Source organism: Dipodomys ordii, unplaced genomic scaffold, assembly GCF_000151885.1.
Source record: "Dipodomys ordii isolate 6190 unplaced genomic scaffold, Dord_2.0 Scaffold104, whole genome shotgun sequence".
NCBI classification, from domain to species: domain Eukaryota; kingdom Metazoa; phylum Chordata; class Mammalia; order Rodentia; family Heteromyidae; genus Dipodomys; species Dipodomys ordii.
In genome coordinates, this window is record NW_012267320.1 from 6,667,189 (window position 1) to 6,690,098 (window position 22,910).

General features: G+C 39.3%; 1 protein-coding gene across 1 annotated transcript in view; it reads right to left on the reverse strand.

The window, feature by feature from the left end:
* Map3k7cl (MAP3K7 C-terminal like) overlaps window positions 1-22,910 on the reverse strand; it is a 41,034-nt gene that overhangs the window by 10,117 nt on the left and 8,007 nt on the right. The window contains exons 3-4 of the mRNA XM_013027479.1: window positions 13,995-14,056; window positions 845-960 (exon numbers count right to left, since the gene is read on the reverse strand). Coding sequence (XP_012882933.1) covers window positions 845-960; window positions 13,995-14,056 — 178 coding nt within the window. The remainder of the gene's footprint in view (window positions 1-844; window positions 961-13,994; window positions 14,057-22,910) is intronic.

The window sequence follows — 22,910 nt, forward strand, 5'->3', positions numbered from 1 at the left end:
CACACACACACACACACACACACACACACACACACACACATTCTGTCTCTGTCTCTTTCTGTGTCGCTGTCTCTCTTTCTCTCTGTCTCTGTCTCTCTGCCTGTCTCTCTGTGTCTCTGTCTCTGTCTCTGTCTCTCTCTCTCTATAATGGACAAGACCTCAGATTCAGTGAGGTAGGGTGGGGGTACACTTGACCTAACATGTTTTTAGTGGCAAATGCTACCTACCAAGAGGTATAAACATTCATCAACAGATTTCACTAATAAATATGTAAGTAAAAACTGGCAAGATATCTATCTGATGTTTTAGAAAAATAAAAAATTAAGGAGTCACTGGGGTAGATGTCAACAGAAGCTAGTACAATTAAAAATGAGGATTCTGAAACAGAAAGTTATGAGTGAATAAAATTAGACCACTAATTAATAGAACTGTATATAATTCCCCACAGCAAAACTATAAGAGCAATAAAGGGTATCAAGATAAAAACTCACGACTATAAAATGCAGTTAGTCAGCCAATACATTTACATGTTTCCAAAAAAAATCTATCCCAGTGGCTCTCCATATAATATGGGAACTCTACCATTTAAGCATTAATTAAAATCCACCCAGAGCCAAAACTGCCCTGACGCCCCTGGGTAGAGAACACAGGAAACTCTAACAAAACCCTCTTATTATTTTTTTTAAAAACCATTTTGAGTAGAAAGCACACCTGCTGTTCTTGTTTATATTCTACAAAAGTAAAAAACAATCGCTAGCAGAGCCATTTGGATTCTTCCCATAATTCTCTCTCCTCCCGCTTCCCCCAGATTTTGCCAGAAGGGGCTCAGAGGGAAAGCACTTACTTCCTTTCCTCCAGGAGGGCAATTTCTTTCTTGACTTCATGGTACTCCTCTGCGATTTGGCAGTGCTGCTTGAACACCTGCATGGATTCCACGGAGTCATGACAGGGCGGTAGCGGCTTCACAAACAACAGAAAGAACGAATCAGTTTGTGTCCTTGTATCAGAATTCATGACCAATATAGCATTCTTCTTGTGTTCTTTAGGGGAAGATACTGTATTCTGCACAATCACAGCATGGTCACTCAACATGTGTAGAGTCCGGCTGATTCCATTTGACTGAAGATTGAGAGGTGAACTGATCACCCCTACATTCATCTTCTAGTGACATCCACAGGTATCTCAGAATGGAGTCAGAATTCTGAAACCATTACACATCAGTTACCTGTCATTTGTTGGAAGAAAAATGAGTCTGCCATTCTCCTCATAAATTTCACCCTGCCCTGGGGAAGGGCAGTAGTGGGGAAGGATTTTAGCTGCCTGTTTCGATTACCTCTTGCTTTCTAGCCCACTGGCCCAAAGCAAAATCTCATCTTGCAGAATAGAAAGAACCATGTGAGAAAGGCTCTCTTCTGAGACAAGAATCCAACCCCAAGAGATGCTGCCGCATCTCTATGTAGAAACTCACACGAAAGGACAGAACTCTGTCCATAACCGTGAGGCGGAAGGGAGAGCAGGTCCACATTTTTCCTTTTCTCAGAAGACAACATGGCAAAAGTTTTATGTCTAGATTTTAAGAATTCAGTTTAAAAATGGTGATATTTATAGATGGAGAGAAGTTGCATGATTTTTTATGATCCTTTATGTTCTTTTAACAGTTGCACAAAGCACTTTCAATTCAACATGGCAATGCATGGGCGCACTGTGTCTTGAGCACTGTCACCATTCTGCCATTCTTCCCCTGCCCCGTATATCCTGAGTCTGCCATGCTCCCCTCACGTTTCCTAGCTCTGCTTTCATGGATGCACATTGAATATTATGACTGTATTCTCCCCTTGATTCTCTCTTCATTCTATCCTCCTCCCCTCCCTAAAACCTCTTAATAAAAAAAAAAATTCAGCCAAACGGCACGTGTGTTCTCTCCTATGTGAAAGCTAGATCTAAAACATAGTGGGACATGATAAATTATACAAGACTGTAGGCACTCACACACAGTGAGACGGGAGGAAGATACTCTTAGGGGATGAACACAAAAACACAATGCCTCTGTGCCTCTGATCATAGAAAGTAGTATTTATCAAAATGAACTCCAGGACATTGAAACAAGAGGATTTTTTTGTTGATCTTTTTGTTTTCACTTCATCTTGTTTATTTATCTGTCTTTAGGAGGATATTGGGGGGAGGGAGCACAGAAATGGAGGGACAAAGGGTGAACAAATGCAGCAGTGATACTAGATACTATGTTGAAAATGAACTGTACAATTTGTGTATGGGAATTGGGAGAGAGCGAGGGAAGGGGTGACACTGTCCAAAAAGAAATGCACTCTTTCCCTGACTTATATAACTTCTCTGTAGATCACTTGTATAATGACAATAAAAAAATACAAAAAGAATGTTTAAAAGTTTAACAATTAAATTCAGTTTAGAATTTAAGGGAGTTTAGAATTCTAATTTCTACATTAGCAATTGCAACTAAAAATCACTATTATATGAACACTAGTTAATTACCTTTTCCTTTCTTTCCTTTTTTTTTTTTTTAAATAAGGTGTCACTAAATAGCCCAAGCTGGCATAAAACTTGTGATATTTCTGCCTCTGCCTCTGTGTGTTGAGACTACAGCCAGGCACCATCTTACCCAGCAGGGTTAATCATCTTTTAGTTTTTTAATTACTTATGGAAAAATATGTATATTCTGAGAAATATGAATTCAGTCTTAAATAGATTCATTCCACTCCTTCATTAATAGTCTGTGTGCGTAAGCTCTGTATCTCACTAGGTCTTACTGTCACTGATTTTGTTTCAACAAATTGAAAACGAATGAATTTCTTAGTATTTGTAGCTCTTATATTCTTCGAGGACACAGATTTCTGTGGGTGTCATATTTCACAATACCACTCGGGATGTAATAAAAAGTAAGTTTTACTATCTGAGTGATCAAGAACATGACATTTGCATTTATCACAGGTCATCTATGTAAAGATCTTCTAAAAGAAATCAAACTCTAAATAGCTGTGCACACATACTGAAATGTTACTAATATGTACAATGAAGTTATATTAAAGATAAAATTTCAGGAGGTAAAAAATTCTAAGTAGGTTAAGACCGAATTTGCCTTTATGTGAAATATCTGTTATGACCTACTTTGTGTAAAAATCTAATAATCATAACATCTTCCCTACTACTCATAAGCACAGTCACAGTATAAACTCAGCTGATTGAGACCATTATCCCTGTTCATACAGAAACAACTTGAAAAGTAGTGTACAGCAGTACCACAATATAACTCATCCCAGGAGATGAAGCTGTTGCCAAAGGAATTCAGACTTCTGGCACCCGTTGTCTGTGCCCGAGAAATCACCACCCATTCACCAATTTTCACCTGTTATACTGGCAAATTGCCAGGTATCACAGTCAAGGGAATGAAAGCAATGTACCCAGCCAAGCTGTTAAATCATCTGTGCCGTGCGAAAGGATTTGCCTACTGGCAGCCATAAGCTTACACATCCTAGCCTGTCCTTTACAACACCACAGAGGCCATACTCAGTTCAAAACAAGAGTTCAGTATTGGACTTGCCACCTGAGTCAGTCTGAGCCATACATATTCAGCACAGTTAGATAGCAACTAGAGAACGAAGCCATTGCCTAAAGAATCTGAAACTCGGTGTCAAGAATTCGCATGCTAAAAAGAATATAGATGAGAAACGTCATGTAAAAGGCAGAAATGTCCTTTGCTGCTGTAATTTAATTTTAAAAAGTGAAAATTAACAAAAATTTTAAGGAGAATATTTTTCTCCTCCCTCTCCTTCTCACTTTTCAGTCCTTTTTTTTAATGCCAGTACAGGAGGCTTGAACTCAGGACCTCTCCAACTCACTTAGCTGGGCTTCTTGTGACCTTCCTTCCACCACATTATCAGATTTATCTGCCCACACTCCCTTTGAATTTGGATCCTCAGATCTCAGCCTTTCGAGTAGCTAGAATTAGAGATGTGAGAACCAGCACCTGACTCTGTCCTTATTATTAAGGGAGAGTTTTTTCTTCCGTTCATATTTTAGCTGAATAGTCTTAGTTGAAGGGAACTTAGGCTATTATATGTAAATAATGTGATCATTCTAAGGATGAATGAGAATTGACTGATAGTTTTTAGAAGCTTTTTAATATCTCTTATCAAGCTCTTATCTAGATGATTGTGCAACTTACACCTACATAGTAATATTTCCAAGATTTCCCACAAATAAGGAAGTAGGAGTTTTAAAAGAACAAGCCAAAAAAATATATACATTCTCAATGTTTCAGAGACTGACAAGACACCAGGTATCATTTTAGGCTCTGGCTCCAACAAACTTTGTCTTTGCCTGAACTTGGCATACAACATGGTCCCAGTTCAGAGCCCCTCAATCTGCATGAGAACATGAAAGAGTAAGCAAAGAAAAGAGTTCCCATTGTACCACCCACTTTAACATTGTAAAATTATCTCATAAGTTGACAGAGACTGCAGGGTAGGGGGTGATAAGTTGTATGTTGTATGTGTGTGTGTGTGTCTGTGTGTGTGTGTGTGTGTGTGTGTGTGTTGCCAGTCCTGAGACTAGAACTCAGGGCCTGGGCACTGTCCCTGAACTTCTTTTGCTCAAGATTAGCACTCTACCACTTGAGCCACAGTACCATTTCTGTCTTTTTCTGTTTATGTGGTACTGAAGAATTAAATCCAGGGCTTCAGGCATGCTAGGCGAGCACTCTACCACTGAGCAACATTCCCAGCCCTGATAAGTTGTTTTCTGGAGACTAAGTTTCAATTTAGCAAGAGTATGAAGAAGTTTTAGGGACTGAACATGATATAATTAATGTGAATACAATGTGCCTAATGTGAATATATATAAAACTTTATGTATATAATATATGCAGCATGACTATTCTCGACTATATATACTTAGACAATTTTAAGTTGGTAAATTTCACCTTGTATGTTTTTGGCTCTAGTAAAGAGTGTTAATGTATAAATGATTTTTTTCATCAGACTTTTCTATAAAGCCAACCCCACCTCTGAGGCATTGCTACCAGGACTCCCAATCCAAGGCTTACCCCCTTTCTACCCAACCGCTCCTAAATGTTATTCTTCAAACCTTTCCCTCTTTTCAAATCCCAATCTTTTCACTGCTAACCCCAGATGTTGCTGGGGAACTCAAAACTGTCCACAGGTCAGGAGGATTTCTGTCCTTAAAAGAAAGAGGACACCAGAAGACCCACACCTAGGAAACTTGGCAAGTAAACTTGTGTGTGAAGATAGGGTTCTCATCCCAATAGGTACGCTTGAGAACAAAAATATGAAAACATTTCGGTTTTATACTTATTATTTAAAAAACAGTACAGAGTAATGAGTTGTGTTGGATAAACATCCAAATACTCCCATTGCTCTATAACATTGTGTGTGTGTATGTGTGTGTGTGTGTGTGTGTGTGTGTGTGTGTAAGAGAGAGAGAGAGAGAGCACATTAGGTCCTTGCTGACTTATTGATGGTGGTTCTCTTGTACATTCCTATGACCTCACCAAATAAGAGGCCACCTGTGACCAGCATGTTCACTGAATAAAAGTTTGAGTACCAGCATGTTCACTGAATAAAAGTTTGAGTACTCCAAGTAGTTCACTCTTTTTTTTTCTTTTGGTTAGTTGTGGGGCTTGAACTCTGGACCTGGGCACTGTCCGTCAGATCTTCAGCTCATGGCAAGCACTTTACCACTTGAGCCACAGTGCCACTTCTGGTTTTCTGGTGGTTAATTGGAGATAAGAGTCTCATGGACTTTGCTGCCCAGGCTGGCTTTGAACCGTTATCCTCAGATCTCAGCCTCCTGAGTAGCTAGGATGACAAGTGTGAGCCACCAGCTAGTAGTTCACTCTCTATTATGGAATTTATAGGATTAAGTAGTGTGACATTTACAACACTGCCAATTGAGACCCTGTGTAACTCAAGTTCTGATGAAAACTTAAAGAAATACTTAAAAGATTACATGCTGTAACTAGCTGGAAAATGTCTATTAACCTTTTAATTTCTCTTTTTTGGTGGGGGGGGGCTATTACTAGTTTATAGTGAGCAGTTGCATCGTGATACTTCTGAACATGGGTACAGTATACTGTGATCGTATCCCTCTTTCTGGATATATTATAGTGCCATCTTATCCACCCACTCTATTACTCTTTCTGGAATAAAAGTGACACTATTTCAATTTCCATTGCTTGATTTTTTGACAATTCTTGCCAGAGAGATGTTCAGTTAATAATCGCATGAAAGGTATGGGTGAGCAATGAATTAAGTGTTGTTTTTTTTAAATCATTTCTTTTTACATCAGGGGGAGAAAACTTCCTTCTTACCCTCTCCAGAACTGTGCTATATTTCCCACACTTCGGGACATAGCTACTCCAGCTACTCATTTAAAGAAGGAAATGTGGCATTCCAAAGAGAGGAATCCATGGTTGAACAACATGAACGCAAAGATATTCCTAAGGATGGAGAACAGGATCCCCTGGGATCCTAGAAACCGCTCTGCAGAGACAATTGATGTAATGACATCCGGTCTATTCTACACCCTGATTTAAGGAAATTATGCTAAAACATTCTCCTAACAGCACCTGAATCCAGCTTGTAAACCTGAATGATGAGGGTCAGAGCCCTGGGGTTGGGAGGTTGGGGAGGGTCATTTCTCCCTTCACCTCGTTTCCTCCACCCCAGCTTCTTCCCATGGCTGCCTGAGGACAGAGCTCCAAAGGCTTTAAATTACAGGGCAGTGCCAGCGAGCTGCCACTATCTCTGGTATCCAGCCCAAACCACGAGGGCAGATTTAACTAGGATGAAGTAAGAGAGAAACCGCAGGGTCGTCTTCCAAGAATGCAGCCTGAGCCATGCCACACAGCTGAGCCACCGGTTCACAGTGGACTCCGGGGCTGAAGAAAGGGCCGGGGTGGGAAGGGAAGCTGCCAACCAGCTCCCAGCACGGGGCAAAGCCGGCTTAAGCATTTCCGTTTTCTACTTGGCTCCTTCCAAACACTCCTGGCCTCATCCACTTAAAAAAAAAAAAAGTAAGAATTTAATTTTCCTCTCCCAGCTTCCCACACAGATGATATATTTAGGAAGCTGCACATTCTACAGTGGCTGAGCAGACTGGGTATTTATTCCTTGATTCTCAGGGTGATCTGTTGGGCTGGGGAGAAGGGAGTGATGTTCCATTTTAAGGCCTCTCAAAATTAACAAACATATGTCTCTTAACACTTAGAAAAAAAATACCATAGTCCAGGCTACTTCTTATCAATAAAAACCTGACGATCTTAGAATTTTAAGTATTTTAGGAACTAATTTGTAGAGTGTCTACACTGTAGTACTTGTATTTACTGTTACTTACATTGCATAACTTACACATTGGATTACCTTGAAGTGAGACCGATTTACGTCTTTTCTGTTGATGTAAGCAACTTAAAAGATAACTCAAAAAAAGTCTCACACTTTTACAACAATGTATGCCCTAATGACCCCTGATTTGAGTTCTCGAGAAAAAAAAATTAAAGGTTCTATTTCAAAGCTCCAAGGTAGCTATATATGTTTTCTGAGCAGTCACAGGAATAGTGACAGTTATGACAAATGTAACATACATTTCAGCATGTGCATGAGAGGGAAAATGCCAACCCTTTCCAGTCCCACCCATGAGCCTTTTCTAGTCATGGTTCTAAATAGGCGTTAAAAACTATTGCAGCAGAACCTTGGAATGCTGGGGGTTCTTCCTCTTCTACCATTTGATTTCCCAGATATCAAGTGATGGGTTGATGCCAGTCCCAAGAGAAGTTTCTGGAGAGGCTGTTTGGATAACCAGATATTTAAGTGAAGTTCTGAAATTGTTTATTCATGGAGGTGACATCAGTTTCTGGACTTATCAGTCTGTCTGAGAAAAGGCAAGTTCAGTGTGTACCACAGAGACACCTGCCACTGTCATCTCTGACCAGATGGAAGGACTTTAAGAGGGTTTAGAGCTATTGCTCAATTTAGTTTAAAAAAAAATCAAGCTGGTATCCAAATACCTTGGCCTGATGAAAAGAATAGGGCATCAGAAGCTCAGTGTCCCTAACTCAAAACTCAAAAATTCTTCTTTAACTTCATGTCACACATACAAATGATTGGATCTTAAATATTTCATTCAATGAATAATTTCACGAAGGAAGGAAATTTACATGAATGAGTATTGTGAAATTTACATGAACAAATTATTTATAAAAGTAACTTTATGCCAAGCACTCTGCCTGACCTTCTCATTTAATCTCACAATGCAAGACAGATATTGTTACTTCTACTCTGTAATTGAGAAAAGTAAAGATTAAAGAGAACAAACAACATGCCCCAATTCACAAAACTACTGTAGAACTAAGATCTACACCCAGACCAGTCTGTGCCAATGCCCATGCTCCAGAACTAGGATTCCTGTGAGGAGGTTTATCATGAGTCACATGGTCTCTGAACTGTATCAGTTTTCAAGTTTAACTCACAACTTACTTATTATCATGTCCTCTGCCTGATTTTAAAACCATGCTTCTCATTTCAAAACAATGAAGAATACATTATAGCATCACTTCAAGTCATAAATAGGCCAAACCACAGTTGACAAATTACAGCAATACAGTGAATGTGTAGGCAGGTCCTAGTTTTGACCCAAATCCTGGAAATATGAAAAAATTCCACCCTCCTTCAGAACAGAGAAAGAGAAAGGACAGTCATTGCAAACAGCAGGAAACTGAGATTTGAAGAAAAGTTAATGGATTTTTATTCACCCTTGCAGTGGGTCTTCTCTCTTCTCATATCTTCTAAACAAGTTTTACCCAAATACTGTCCTTGATGGACATGGTGAATTTAGAAACCTAGTCCCACAAAAGGAACCTGTGCAGAGTAGAATCTATCTTCCACCTGCCCTTGATCAGAGTGAAAGCCCACTTCTGAACCTGGTAAGAGATGGTTACTGTAACACCTACGTTACCCTGAGGTCTCTCACCAAACATTTTGCGCTGATAGAGACATCAAGAGTAATGTTTGTCACTGCTATTCTTGCCCAAGGCTTTTTCTGGCTTCTGTTAAAATAGAAGCACCACAAATTACATGCTCCAACATGTTCACATTCTTGGCAAAGCAACTGAAAAATCTTGGGGGTCAAAGTGGTGATAGAGTATCCACCAAATAGATATTTTATACCTTCACTTTATAAATTACCAAAGAATGTGCAACTAGAATCAGAAAGTCTGAACAAGTTTTGCAAGGTGGTTTTGAACATTTGCGTATGAGAAACAAAAAAAAAAAACACTACTTATTGAAGGAATTTAGGTAGCTCATATATTCTACAAAAAGAGTTTAGGAAGCTATAGGAAGAAAGAAAATTCATGGAGATTAAACTTTGACTTCAAGTTTCTCATTTGGAAAGTAGAGATCTAATAGTTAACATATCGTTGTTGTAAAGAACAAATAAGATTATATATAGAAAAACATCTCATGCCTAAGAGGTATTCTATACTAAGAGGTACTCTGTAAGCCTTGGTGGAGTCTGAAGTTTTGCAAAGACTGACAATAACCACCGGATACTGCTTTTTTTTTCCCCTAAGCCAGTTTTTATAGCTCCAATAGAGGTAATCAAGAAACAACCAGTGGGCTAGGAAGGTGGCTCAGTGGTAGAGCACTTGCCTTGCATGCCTGAGGTCCTGGGTTCGATTCCTCAATACCACATAAGCAGAAAAAAAAGCCAGAAGTGGCGCTGTGGCTCAAGTGGTAGAGTCTAGCCTTGAGCTGAAGAGCTGAGGGACAGCGCCCAGGCCCAGAGTTCAGGCCCCACAACCAGACCCCCCCAAAAAAAGAAACAACCAGTCCTCCTCAAATAGTGACAGGCACAGACTCTTCTTTGCTTTGTAGACGAGTTATTCTCCCGTAGTGGATTGAGATTGAGATAGTTGGTTAAAAACTTCTAAGAACCAATATGTGTAACAAAGGCCCTGAATCTGCCTATTAGGAAGGTGCACTCTGTAAATGGATGGTTCACGTAAAGCATTTTCTTTGCTTTTGAGACAGACTTACTGTTGTAGAATTGTTTTATTAAAAAAAAAACTATTCTGTGCTAAGCATGGAGACAAGGATATGCTTTTAGATGCTGTTCTCCCTTCTTGATCCTTACTGTCCTTCATCAATCCTTCATACCCTGGGGTGTACACTAAAGCTTACAGGCATCAACTACGAACAGGGGTAGCACTCAGCAATAAATGTTCATAGCAAACTCAATCATGCTCTTCATATAATAAACAAGCACTTTTTAAAACATGTTTAAATGCAATTCTGATAACATTCTCTACGTTGGAAAGAGGCAAAGTAATATATTTGAAGAGGGAAACATCAAAACCCTTGAGCCAGAAACTACTCTTTCAAATGCCTACCTCATTAAAGATTAAAGAAGATGAACTGGTCTCACTGGAGTAAAATAATTAAATAGGTCTAATTCCTAATACATGTCAAGTAGAATTAAAGCTATAAAATTCAAATGGACCTAGTGATGTTTTCACAGAAAAATCATCTAAGTAACTGCCAGGGGTCCTATGAGTTTTGTGCAGAATGGTCCACAGGCCTGGAAGACCAGTAAAGCTCCTAACTTTAAAAGTGGGGTTTTTCCAATACAAAAGAAAGAGTAAAATGTATCATTCATAATTTGATGGGGGAACAAGAACCAGCATATATTTCTGTTTTGTTTTCAAACATGTTCACTCCTTGTTTTCACCTGACTATGAGAGTAAAATTGCTTTGAGGGGTAACAACACAAAAAAGAGGAAAATGGTTACAGGAGGGGAAATAGTTATCGTAGGTTTTACATGTGTGTGTGTGTGTGTGTGTGTGTGTGTGTGCTGGTCCTGGGGCTTAAACTCAAGGCCTGGGTGCTGTCCCTGAGCTTCTTTTGCTCAAGGCTAGCACTCTACCAGTTTGAGCAACAGCACCAGCAGCTTTTTCTAAGTCGTTTATTGGAGATAAGAGTCTCACATACTTTCCTGCCCGGGCTGTCTTTGAACCACAATCCCCAGATCTCAGCCTCCTGAGTAGCTAGGATGACAGGTGTGAGCCACCAGCACGTGGCTAGTTATTATTTTATATCCCAGTCACATCAGCAACAGGACATGATAATATGACAACTCCCTGCATCCACACCGTCTCCTCCCCTCCCCCTACCCAGCTGTAAGGACAGAGCCAAAGCAAGGAATATGGCAAACAGTGAGTATATCAAAAAGAGGAGGCAGAAAGACAGGTGGCCTTTTCAGGAAGGAAAGGGAATCTGTTCAGATGTCAGGAATCAAGAGAGATGGGTGGAAGACTCTACCTAGAGAATATGGGAAGAGGGAAGTACAGTGACTGACTGCTGGAGAGGAAATTGTCAGGAATTACAAAACTGTCTTTTGACAGCTGAGTGGTAATCGCATAACCCTCCCACCTTTGGTGCACCTTCCGTAATACCTACACAACTGAGAGTGCTCTATTGAGTTAGTTTCCTGTTGGAAAAGCTCACAACTGCCCCAGAAATGAGAGCGCTACCAAGAGTCCAGGTCACACTTGGGTTGCTCTGGGTTGGTTTTAAAGGGTCACTCCAGCAATGGAGCACCAGCTCTTCCAAGTTCTCCTTATTGTTACCAGGTTATTTCATTTCATTTCACTGGCAGCACTGGGCTTTGAACTCAGACTCATGCTTCCTAGGCAGGCACCCTATCACTTGAACCATGCCCTAAGTCCTTCTTTGCTTTGGTTGTTTTTCAGATAGAGTCTTGCACATTTGCCCAGGGCTGCCCTTTAACCTTGATACTCCTACCTAAGCATCCCCTGTAACTGGGAGTACCACACTTGACTTGTTTTGTTGAGATGGGGGTCACATTAACTTTTTTTCTGGTCTAGCATCACACTTTGATCATCCAGATCTCTACCTTCTGGGTAGCTAGGATTGCTTCTAGACTTTTAACCCAGAGGATCTAGTACTAAGAGCAAAAGCAACCAGAAAGGAGCATACTCAAAACCAGAAAGGGCTACTAGGTATAGGATACAGTGAGAACAGCCCTAACCTGAACAGGCAAATTCCAAAATGCCCCCAAAATCCAAAACTTTTTGAGTACTGATATATCACAATGAAAGATTTTTTCCACAAAACACTAGGATGGGTCCCAGTCAAACCACAGGTGCAATAAAAAAATTTAACCTTCAGGCTGTGAGCTTAAAACTAGATGAAACATAGTTTATGTTTAGAAAGAGGTCTCATCCCTGAGCCATCTCATTATGTATAAGCAAATAGTCCAAATCCAAAAACATCTTGAGATCTACACATTTAGGATAAGGGTTATTTTTGGTAAAGGGTTTTGGTTAGTTTGGATAAAGAGATTGCTCACCTCTCCTAAAGGCTTCAAAATCAGCATTTGGGGAGAACGATGTGGTGATCAAGCAAAATAAATGAGTAAAGGACTCAAGATCACTAAGAAACTTGTCAAACTGGACTGTGAAGTTATGTGAATAACTCAAGTGAGGAGTAGTTCAGTTTGGAGAGATCGGCCACTGAGCAAAAGGATCAGGTACCAAGTTCAAGTCCAGTCTCAGACAAAAAAAGAAGAAGAAAAAAAATAAAGAACTCAAGTAAATGGCTGACAAAGATCAGTCTCCGGGTACTTTAGGCAGAATCATTTTCTTTGCCTAGAATCACCATATGTCCCCTACAGCAAATTAAAATGGCAAAAATTAGCCATTTTCTGAAAAAGTAACAATAATTGGTGTGTTCAACTGAGCTATCATTGCTAGATCATCTAGAACTATGTATACAGCTATTTTTCTCACAGGTCAACCCAACCATTTAATACACAATAATTATCTGTAATTAAAATCTGTTAGATGACAAGAGGCAGACAGGCAGTGGAGATCAGAGGAAGATTCCCAAGTCTTGGGAAAAAAAAAACACAAGAAATTCTCTCTGTGGAATTTATCGTTAAATCATTAACCCAATCAAAGACAAAATTCCAAAAGGCTTGGAGGCAGCCACAGCCAAGAACAGGGAGCAGTCCTTTTCCCAGACTCTAGAACTCCTTAAAAAGAGGAGCTGTTGGGGGGAGGGTTAATTTTTTGAGTTCTAAGTATATTTTAGATATGAAAGCCTTGTCTGTTGTATGGCTAGTGAAGATCTCCCAATCCATGGGCTTTCTACTGATCTTGCTAGCTACATCCTTTGCCATGCAGAAGCTCTGCAGTTTCATGCAATCCCATTTGTCCAAACTTTCTTTAATTTGTTGTGTTTCTGGGTCTTTATTAAGAAAATTTCAGCCTTTGCCAAGGAGCGCTAGAGTTTCAAGGACTTGGAAAAAATGATATTAAGTGAAGTAAGCCAGACCCAAAGAACATAGGTCCCATGGCTTCCCTTATTTGTAATATCTGGTATGCATCTAGGATAATCTTAGCAGATGAGCAGAATAGCTCAATAGCTATGTACATATGACCATATAAGATGATGCTGAGTGAAATGAGCTCCAAGACATGGACACAAGATGTTTTTCTTGTTGTTGTCATTCTCAATGTACTACATGATTTTTTTTCTTTTGTGCTTTTCCCCCTATGGTTTATTCCTGTTGTCACTATATTCGATTTTGTACCCTGGGCATTATGTATACGTTTATCTGAACTAGGGAAGGTAGGGGAACAACAAAATGATGAGACAAAGGACAAAGGAACCTATGCAACAGCAATGCTCACAAGACAATAAGAGAAATGGGGGAAAACAAAAAATAGGAGCTGTGCTACACTATAAGGGTTGGAAGTCCTGGCAACACAGCCAGATAACCAGAAGAACCCATGAGGAATCCAGCCTGACTCTGAAGTTCTAGAAGTACACAATGTACCCCACTCGGCATCCAGCTCAGTCTCCTCTCTTTGGCAACTCTCTGAGATAATATGGAGGAAATCAACCTTCCACGACCTCCTTACCTGCAGCTGCTGGTCTAATTCTGGAAAGACCAAAGGAATGGAGTCTTCAGGAGGTGGATCATCTAAAACAAGAACATAATGAAAGTTGGCTTTTTTGTTTGTTTGTTTTTGTCTTATAAGAGCCTCTTTGCAGGGACCAGGTTTGTACCGACGTGGTTAAGCGATCAGTATCTGGTGCTGAAGTCATTTTCATTACTTCATTTGAGGAAAGACAGAATGTAGAAGACAATTTGACTTATTTTCTATAGACACAAAGATGTGGGTTACATAGCCTGACCAAACTGAGGGCAAAATTTATATGTATATTTTATGTGTATGTATACTGGAATCTTCACATGTCCAGTCTACTAAATCTCCAATTAAAAGCTACTTAATATTCTCACACTGGCCAAAACCAAAAATTCTGACACACAGTATAATGCTTAAACAAGGTGTTAGTAAGGCAGCCAGAACAAGTTCAATGGAGCAGAAGAACACACTAGTGGAAACAAGCATTCCTCTCTGAATGCCTGCAAGTGCTGAAGCGTTAATGCTCTTGCTGTCTGCTTTTACCACAACAAACCAATAACAGGCAATAGACCAGGAACTCATTCTGGGTTCACTGGGTAGCAGGCAACAACTCAAACAGGGTATTTCTTCCTGGTATGCCAGGCAGCAGTTCCAACCTGCAACAGAACCCATGTCTCTGTTGAAGGAGACCCTGAACCCCAACAGCTGTGGCAATCCTGTCCACAGATCCGAGTGTGGTTCTCAACAGGTACTTAACTCTCTCTCAATCAAAAGATACATCCTTGGAAACAGAGGCCTACTCAAGTGGTAGAGCACCAGCCTTGAGCATAAAAAGCCAAGCAAGAGTATGAGACCTTATATTAAGTCCCAGTACCAATGCACACATATGCACACAAGTGAGCACGTGCGCCACACACACACACACAAACAAGGCATTCTCAGTAGCATCTGAGGAAACTTGACAAAAAATTGGCTTGAAATATCCAAGCCACCTCCAGCTCTCTTCAGTATAGTTTGTTGACGTATAGATTGTTCACTCGGCCCTGAAGCCAAAGAGCAGTCCATTGATGGGCAGAACCTCTGTCTCTCCAGGATAACTGGCTCTGAGGGACCTTTGCCTATTCATTTCCAATTCCTACCCCAATACATGACTATAAGAATACAACATAACCCATACTCCAAGAATAATTTAAAACAAAAGCCATTTTAGGGGTTGGGAAGGTGGCTCAGTGGTAGAGTGCATGCCTTGCATGCATGAAGCCCTGAGTTCAATTCCTCAGTACCACATATACAGAAAAAGCCAGAAGTGGCGCTGTGGCTCAAGTGGTAGAGTGCTCACCTTGAGCACAGAGAAGCTCAGGGACAGCACCCAGGCCCTGAGTTCAAGCCCCAGGACTGGCCAAAAAAAAAAAATAAAAGCCACTTTAAATTGTAATAAAGCAAGGAAAGGTCATTGCTTTTATAGTATCATGAACATAATTAAATTTACTGATAAAATGGACTGATATTCTTTTTTAACTACAGGAAATGATTCAGACTGTACACAGTGAAGAAACAAGTACAGTCATTTTTCCCATCCAAGGAGGCTTGGTTCTAGGACTCCTCCACCAAAATCTGAGGATACTCAGTTCCTTATATAAAATGAAGTATTTGCATGTAACGTAATCGCAGCCGCCCCTCCCCCCCCATATGACTTGAAATCACCTCTAGGTTACTTCCAACACCTACCCAATGAAATTGCTGATGTAAGCTGTTGTACTGTATAGTTTAGGAGGAAAATGAAAAGAAAACCTGCTCAAGTTCAATACAGACACGGTTGTGTTTTTAACAATGTCTTTCATATGGTTGAATCTGAAGATGCAGAACTCACAAATATGGAGGGCCAACTGTATTTGCTCCTATCTCACTGACAGCACAGTTGAAAATAAAATGTGGTACCCAAAGCATTCTGGTCTTCTAAGGAATTACATCTCTTTGAAGATAATCACCAGAGAGATTTAACAACACAAGGATGGTCTTAACCTCTGCCAAACACCTCAAGGGGATTGTCAGTTAATAGCATTTGGTATATTTTAGTCCAGCACATATAATAATACTCTCATCTAAAAGTGACTTAAAATAACGGCAATAGGTCACAAAGCTGAATCCATTCTGGACCTGCACCTGTGCTTCTCAATGGATACCCATGGGCTTGCTGACATTGCTTAACTGAACTTCACAGAAGGTTCATTTCAGGCTCTTTGAATGCTCTTTTCTTACTCAGAAGCAAAGAGAAAGAAATCTAGCCAATGACTGTGACTTTTCAAAACCACTCCATCACTTGCAAAGAAGTGAACAAAAAACAGAAATATCCACTGTCAGTACCAGGCCCATTACACAGTATGCCTTCATTGTTAAGATTTATCACTGTACTTTGTAAAACTGGTACATTTAGTTTACTTCAGTACAATTTCAAAAACCTAGACACCATGATTATTTTAGGCTCTTCAGGCCAAGGCCAAAGGAATTTGGCACAGGTAAAGAGGAACGTATTATAGTTTGGCATCCCAACCCTAGTAATCATAGACGAGTAAGCACTTGTTGGAAGGCCAAACCACTTCCGTAAAATGCCTCACAGACAGGGTGTTCTAGAATTCAACAAGATACTCAGGAATGGAGCTCAATGCTTCCTGACACTTAATCCACCAGATCCTCTATGATGTTGTTTGCCCATTGACTTTCCTATAGTAATGTAAATAGCAAATCCCTAGTATGTCCCAGAATTAATGGGTTCAGCATAGAAATCTCCATCATTACTTATAGTTACAATGTTGATAGATATACCATGCATAGATATAATATATGGGATCATAATGATACTTTTACAGATAAATGAAGGCTTAACTACATTGGACTATCAGAAATAACAGTTGAATGTAAGAGTTGAAATGAAAGTTGAATTGATTGACATAAAAATAAGCACATAATGAATCTTTTCTAGACAAGCAAAATGAAAGCAATACTGTTAAAGAATGGATTAAATTGGATTAACCAAAACAGGAAATGGTCCTGAAAACAAGAAAACCAAAGGCAGATGTAAGGAGACTGAGTCTGAGAGCCAGCCCTGCAACTCCCTGCTTGCTGCCTGCCATCTGGTTTAGCTGGCAGACCTGCCTGCCAGAAATTTCAAGGCTTGAAAAGCTGCTCACAAATCTGCCCCACACTGACGTGTGGGGTGTTTGCTTTTAAATAGTACTGCCTTCTTTGACTGGTGTTAAAAATAGGCAAATATTCTAAAAGCAGAATGATGAATCACAGGATTGGGCTACAAGGAAAGAAAGAAAATGATTCAGGCAGACTAGTAGCACAGCTGCTCTAACAACATTTGGCCAAATTGTAAAATATTTTGATGGTGATCCTAGAGTAGAGTCTCTGGGAGTAGTTTGGTTTGTTTTGACAATTGCAGAAACATAAAGAAGACAAAACCTAGTACCTAGTACCTTTATCAAAAGCCCCTGGGCATATTTACCTTTCTTATCTTGGAGGGGGAGGGAGAAAGAGAGAGAGAGAGAGAGAGAGATCCCAGTGCAAGTACATTTTTAGCAAAATTTACTGACCACATACTATTGTATGTATGTGTACTGGTACTGGGGTTTGAATTTGGGCTTAGGCGCTGTCTCTTAGACTTTGCACTGAAGACTAGCACCGTGGCCAGTTGAGCCACAGCTCCACTTCTGGCTTTTTGTTCATTAGTTGGAGGTAAGAATCTCACAGACTTCCAGCCTAAACTGTCTTTGAACTACAGTACAATTCTCAGATCTTTTGGCCTCCAAATTAGCTAGGATTATAGGCATGAGTTCCCAGCTCCCACTACATACTTTTGAATGTTTATCATATGCAAAAGAAGGACTCAGAGATAAGATGATGTTAAGCGAAATGAACCCCAAGATAAGGACACAAGTAGTTTTTTCTTTCTTGCTATTGTTTCTAACGTTTCTATAAGGTAACATGTGATTTTTTTGATGCTTTGTATGTCCCTTCCCTATGGTATAACCCCTGTTTTCACTGTATTTGATGTTGGTATAATTTGGGGAGGGAAAGGGAAAAAATTGTTTAATTAGGGATACAGTTTGACCCATTGCAAAAATGAGACACTATGTCGAAAAACGAACTTTACAATTTAGGTAGGGAGGGGGTGGTGGTTGGAGGGAGTGTAGTTGTGGAGATTGGAGGGAAGGGATGGTAGGGGAAAACAAAGGAGGAGGCAACAATGCTTGATAAGAAATGTACTCATTACCTTGCTCATGTATTGTAATCCCTCTGTACAGTATTTTCACAATAAAAAACTTATTTAAAAAAAAAAAGAAAGAGGGACTCAGGGTTGTATGCTAAGTTGGAAAACCATTTTATCACAATATAATGTATTAAGGCATTAATTTGTAAGGCCCTCCTCCCTTCCAAACTAGCACTATGGAATTAATGGGCCAAACAAGATATAACCCAAAGGAATTTCTCAAGGGATAAAATATAAAGGAAATGTTAAAGAGGAATTTTATTTGGAGTAAGCAGATGTTCACTGCCTGTTTGGCAAACACAATGCGAGTAAGCCAATGGTCCTTAAGATAGAACTCTCTTGTTGGTATCCCAACCATTATGACATACCATAGTACATTCTCTCATGGGCTCATCTCAGCATCTACTGAGCAGCTGTTGAGTTGCTTTTGTGACTATTCTGTTTTCAGATTCCCTTAAACTGTCTCCTCTGGTTTTCCACGAAGTAGACAAATGTGACACATTGGTCTGTAACCCAAAGCCTCTCTCAATGAGGTTTGCGATCTCAGTTATTAGAAAACTTAAAATTATTAGTAGCTGAAGATACAAGGAGCTGAGTGGACATTAAGTCCCCTCGAAGAACAAGGCCCCAAGAAAAGGAACCCCAACACTTCTCGAGTGTCCATGTGAAACTGAAGTGTCTGACCGCTCCTGGGACCCCCTCCATCATACCACTCTGACCTTCTTTACCTTTTGGTCCTTGGGCTCTCCACATGTATGTTTTAAACCTACTCAAGTTTTCCTAAAATATTTGGGAACTACGTCTTAGCGTAGCCAACTTTTTAATTTAACTTGTGAAGGTGATTCAGAAACATTTCTCTTTATAACAGAGAGGCCATTTTCACACCAAAATTATATGAAATTAGAATAAAGGAGCACTGGCTAGGTATGGTAGAGCATACTTGTAATCCCAGTAGTAAGGAGGCTGAAATGGGAAAATCGAGAGTTTGAGTCCAATCTGGGCTATAACAGTATGAGTATGAGGCCCGCCTAGTCTACATACAGGAACTCCATCTTGAAAAAAGGGAAGTCTATTACGTTAGATAAATTTATCTTTATAAACTAAAGCAAACACATCCCTAAACAACTTTATTGTACTACCTTTATTTTCTTTCATTCTTCTTCCTCCTCCTCCTCCTGCTCCTCCTCTTCTTCCTCCTCCTTCTTCTCCTTTCTTTTTTGTGTGCTGGTGCTGAGGCATAAACTCAGAACCTAATGCTCTTGCTTCTGGTTTTTTGTTTGTTTGTTTTGTTTTGTTTTACCGGCTAATCATTGATAAGAGTCTCTGGGTTTGAACCAAGATCCTCAGATCTCAGTCTCCTGAGTACCCAGAATCACAGGCATGAGCTATTAGCATCTGGCTCTTATTTTTTTTCTTTTTATATAAGAAAAGTGAAAACTTTATCAAAGCTAGTCTACAGACCAGCACTTGAGAACCACTAAACACTATCTTGATAGGACTAGGAAGGTATCTCCCCTTCCCATTACATTCACCATCATTGGGAAATTCTTGCTTAGAACAGGTTAGTTCTTCTCACAGAGGAACAGACCCCAGGAGAAGGAGAAGTCACACTCAAACTTCCCAAGCCAATTCCCACCCAGCCAGGAAATAAGTTACAACCCTGGCCTGGACCCTCTGAACATACCCCTCGACTAGTCAGATCTGCACCGTTGCACCGTCCCCTGTCCAGCTGAGCCCCAAGCTTATGCTAATGTCTTCCATATGTCTTGAATCGTCTTAATGGTTGACTAAGGAACTCTCTGCATGTTCATCTTTTGCCATGCTCCAGAATGCATGCAGCAGATCTTGCCGCAGTATGAGTCCTCTGGGTGCTGCTGTGCCAGACACTGTCCAGCAGGCCACCGAGGACAAACTGACTCTAGAGGCAAGGAAGTTTGATCAGTGATTTCAGTGGTGAAGCTCCTATAAAATCTTTCTTGGGAATCATTTTCCTAAGACAGCTCCTAATCGCTTAAGATACACCCAACAGAATCGATGCCCAGGAGGACAGACCTGTGGGTGAGTTTTAATTTGACCGGTTTTTAAAAATTGATGAATGTGAACTACCACTAATTTCTCTGAGACTCCATTTTATCCCCTGCAAAATGGGCAGAGTTTAATTTGCCTCAGAAATTTACTATTGATAAAGGCATACATATGCCAATTGCTGAGCCTGAAGCCTGGTACTTAGGTCATAACCAGTGACAATAATAAATGTTTAATATGAGTGATATATATATGGATATATATATGCATATATATATCCATATATATATACACACATATATATACATATATATATATATATTAACTTCGGTGTTAATGGTTTTACTTTCTTCATTTAAACTTAAATTTAATTTTTTTTCCTTTATATCCTCATCAAGGCATTTTCTGAAATAGTATTTTTGGAACTTAAACAAATATAACTTAAACAACTTAAACTTAACATAAAAAGTATATGTGTAGTTTCATTTTAGAGCTACATGAGATTCATTTTTTATTTTTGGATATACAATGATAGCTGCCAACACAAATTTCTAATACATTAAAAAAAACTTTTTAAAAACATTATTTCCAGATATTTACATTCTTATTAGAGTATCACATAGTTTTGAGTCACATTAAAAACTTTTTAAAAGTTTGCTTCCTGTCATTAAAAATTAAAGATGTGGATTCATATAACATGCACTGGATTTTTCAGAGCCACAACCTTAAAGTGAAGGTACAAGGGTGGTATGGATATGAATACAGACAGAGATGATGACAGATTCATGATGATGCTTAACAGACTATTAATTCTTTGTAATTGACTAAATATTAGGTAGCCTTAAGCATGGCCTAAAATTACCAAGCAAACAATACCATATATTAATACACTGATTAATATTTTTCTACAAAGAAATACAATTTGGTTTAAGGGGAGATTTTTTTTTTAATATCTCTTAGACGCACTCACATATTCATTACTTGTGTGGGTAGCATTTTGTGAATCATACCTGTTTATCTTATGGTCAGAATATTTTTTACTTACTTGGCTTATTAACAGATAGGATCCTCTAAAACATCTGCTTCAAGCAAACAGTTAACCCACCATTTTCATAGGTTCCACATCGATTCAACCAATCACTGACCTAACATATATCAAAGAAAAAGTTATGTCTGTACTGAACATGTAGGGGTTATTTTTCTTTCATACCTTAAAAATACAGTATGGTAATATTTGCAATGCATTAACATTGTATTAGTCATTATAAGCTACCAGAGATCATTTAAAATGTAAGACAGCTGTATATAGCTTATTGTATATAAAGGGCTAGAAAATTTGGGGATTTTTGTATCTGAGATCAAGTTCCTCAGAAACCTAGTGATGATTGTGCGTGTATTGCCTAGTCAGCCACCAAATACATTTTCCCCTCTCCCTTTCCTTCTTTCCTCCAGCAGCATACCAGAAGCAACCTCTCATCATCTTCTATGATCACTGGAAAGCTATTTGTTGTCAGGAACATTCATGCTTTTCTCCTATTACAAGAGCCCTCTGTCTAAGTGAGTAATGAAGTAAACCAGCTCTGGACCTGGCTTTAAAATTCTCCTACTATTTATTACTGCTGGATATGAGGAAGGTTACTTAATCTCGCTTAGCCAACATTTCCCTGTTTATAAAAATGGACGTGATGCCGTCTTCCTGTGGAGTTGTTGTAGGTATTAAATTGAGGAAGCGATAAAAGTACTCACCTGTACAACAAACACTTACTTCCTCTGCAGTTGTAGACAAGAGATTCTATCCAGAAAATCCCACTGCATCACAAAGAACCTTCATTTTTAATAATGAACTCTCAGTGGCTGAAGGTATTGTCTGATTGTTCTTATAGGTATTTAGCACAGAGGGTGACTTGAGAGAGTTCAAAATTATTGCCATAACCTCTGGTGCCTTTACTAACCTGTCTAATACTCAAGATTCAGCTGGGAACTTTATCTTTTAACTTTCTATGAGTACATCAAATATTTAAGCAACCAACATAGCAAACTAAACAGATTAAAAAGGTAAACATCAATGCTCATGTATAGTTCAGGTGTGGATGAGGTTTTCCAGACTTTCCAAAGAATAGGAATCTGGAGATTCAGAGGAGAAAGGTTGACTGATATTACCAAAAGTAGGAAAGTTGAAGGAAGGGGATAATGACAAGAGATATTTCACTGCATCAGTTTTGTTAAGAGCAAGTTTTATCTGTGAACACAAAGACATGCAGATCAAACTCAGCTTGTTAAATGCAATTCAAAGGTGGCTATTTCAAATATTTCACAGAATTTTCACCATCACACAAAACACCATATTAATTGCAGAGCAAATAAAAGAGAAACCAATGGAATAGTTCCTGGCTTTTTTAAAACTAAATATCATATGATTAGTTTCTAATAGCTTGAAATATTTTTTTAACAAAGCCAACAGCCTAGGATGACACTTTACTCTAAATTAAAATGGAAAGTTTGGAAGAAAGGAAAAAGCCAAAGAAGGGATGGGAAAAGGAGAGGGAGAAAAGGAGAAAAGGAGGAAGGGAAGGAAGGAAGGGAAGGAAGGAAGGAAGGAAGGAAGGAAG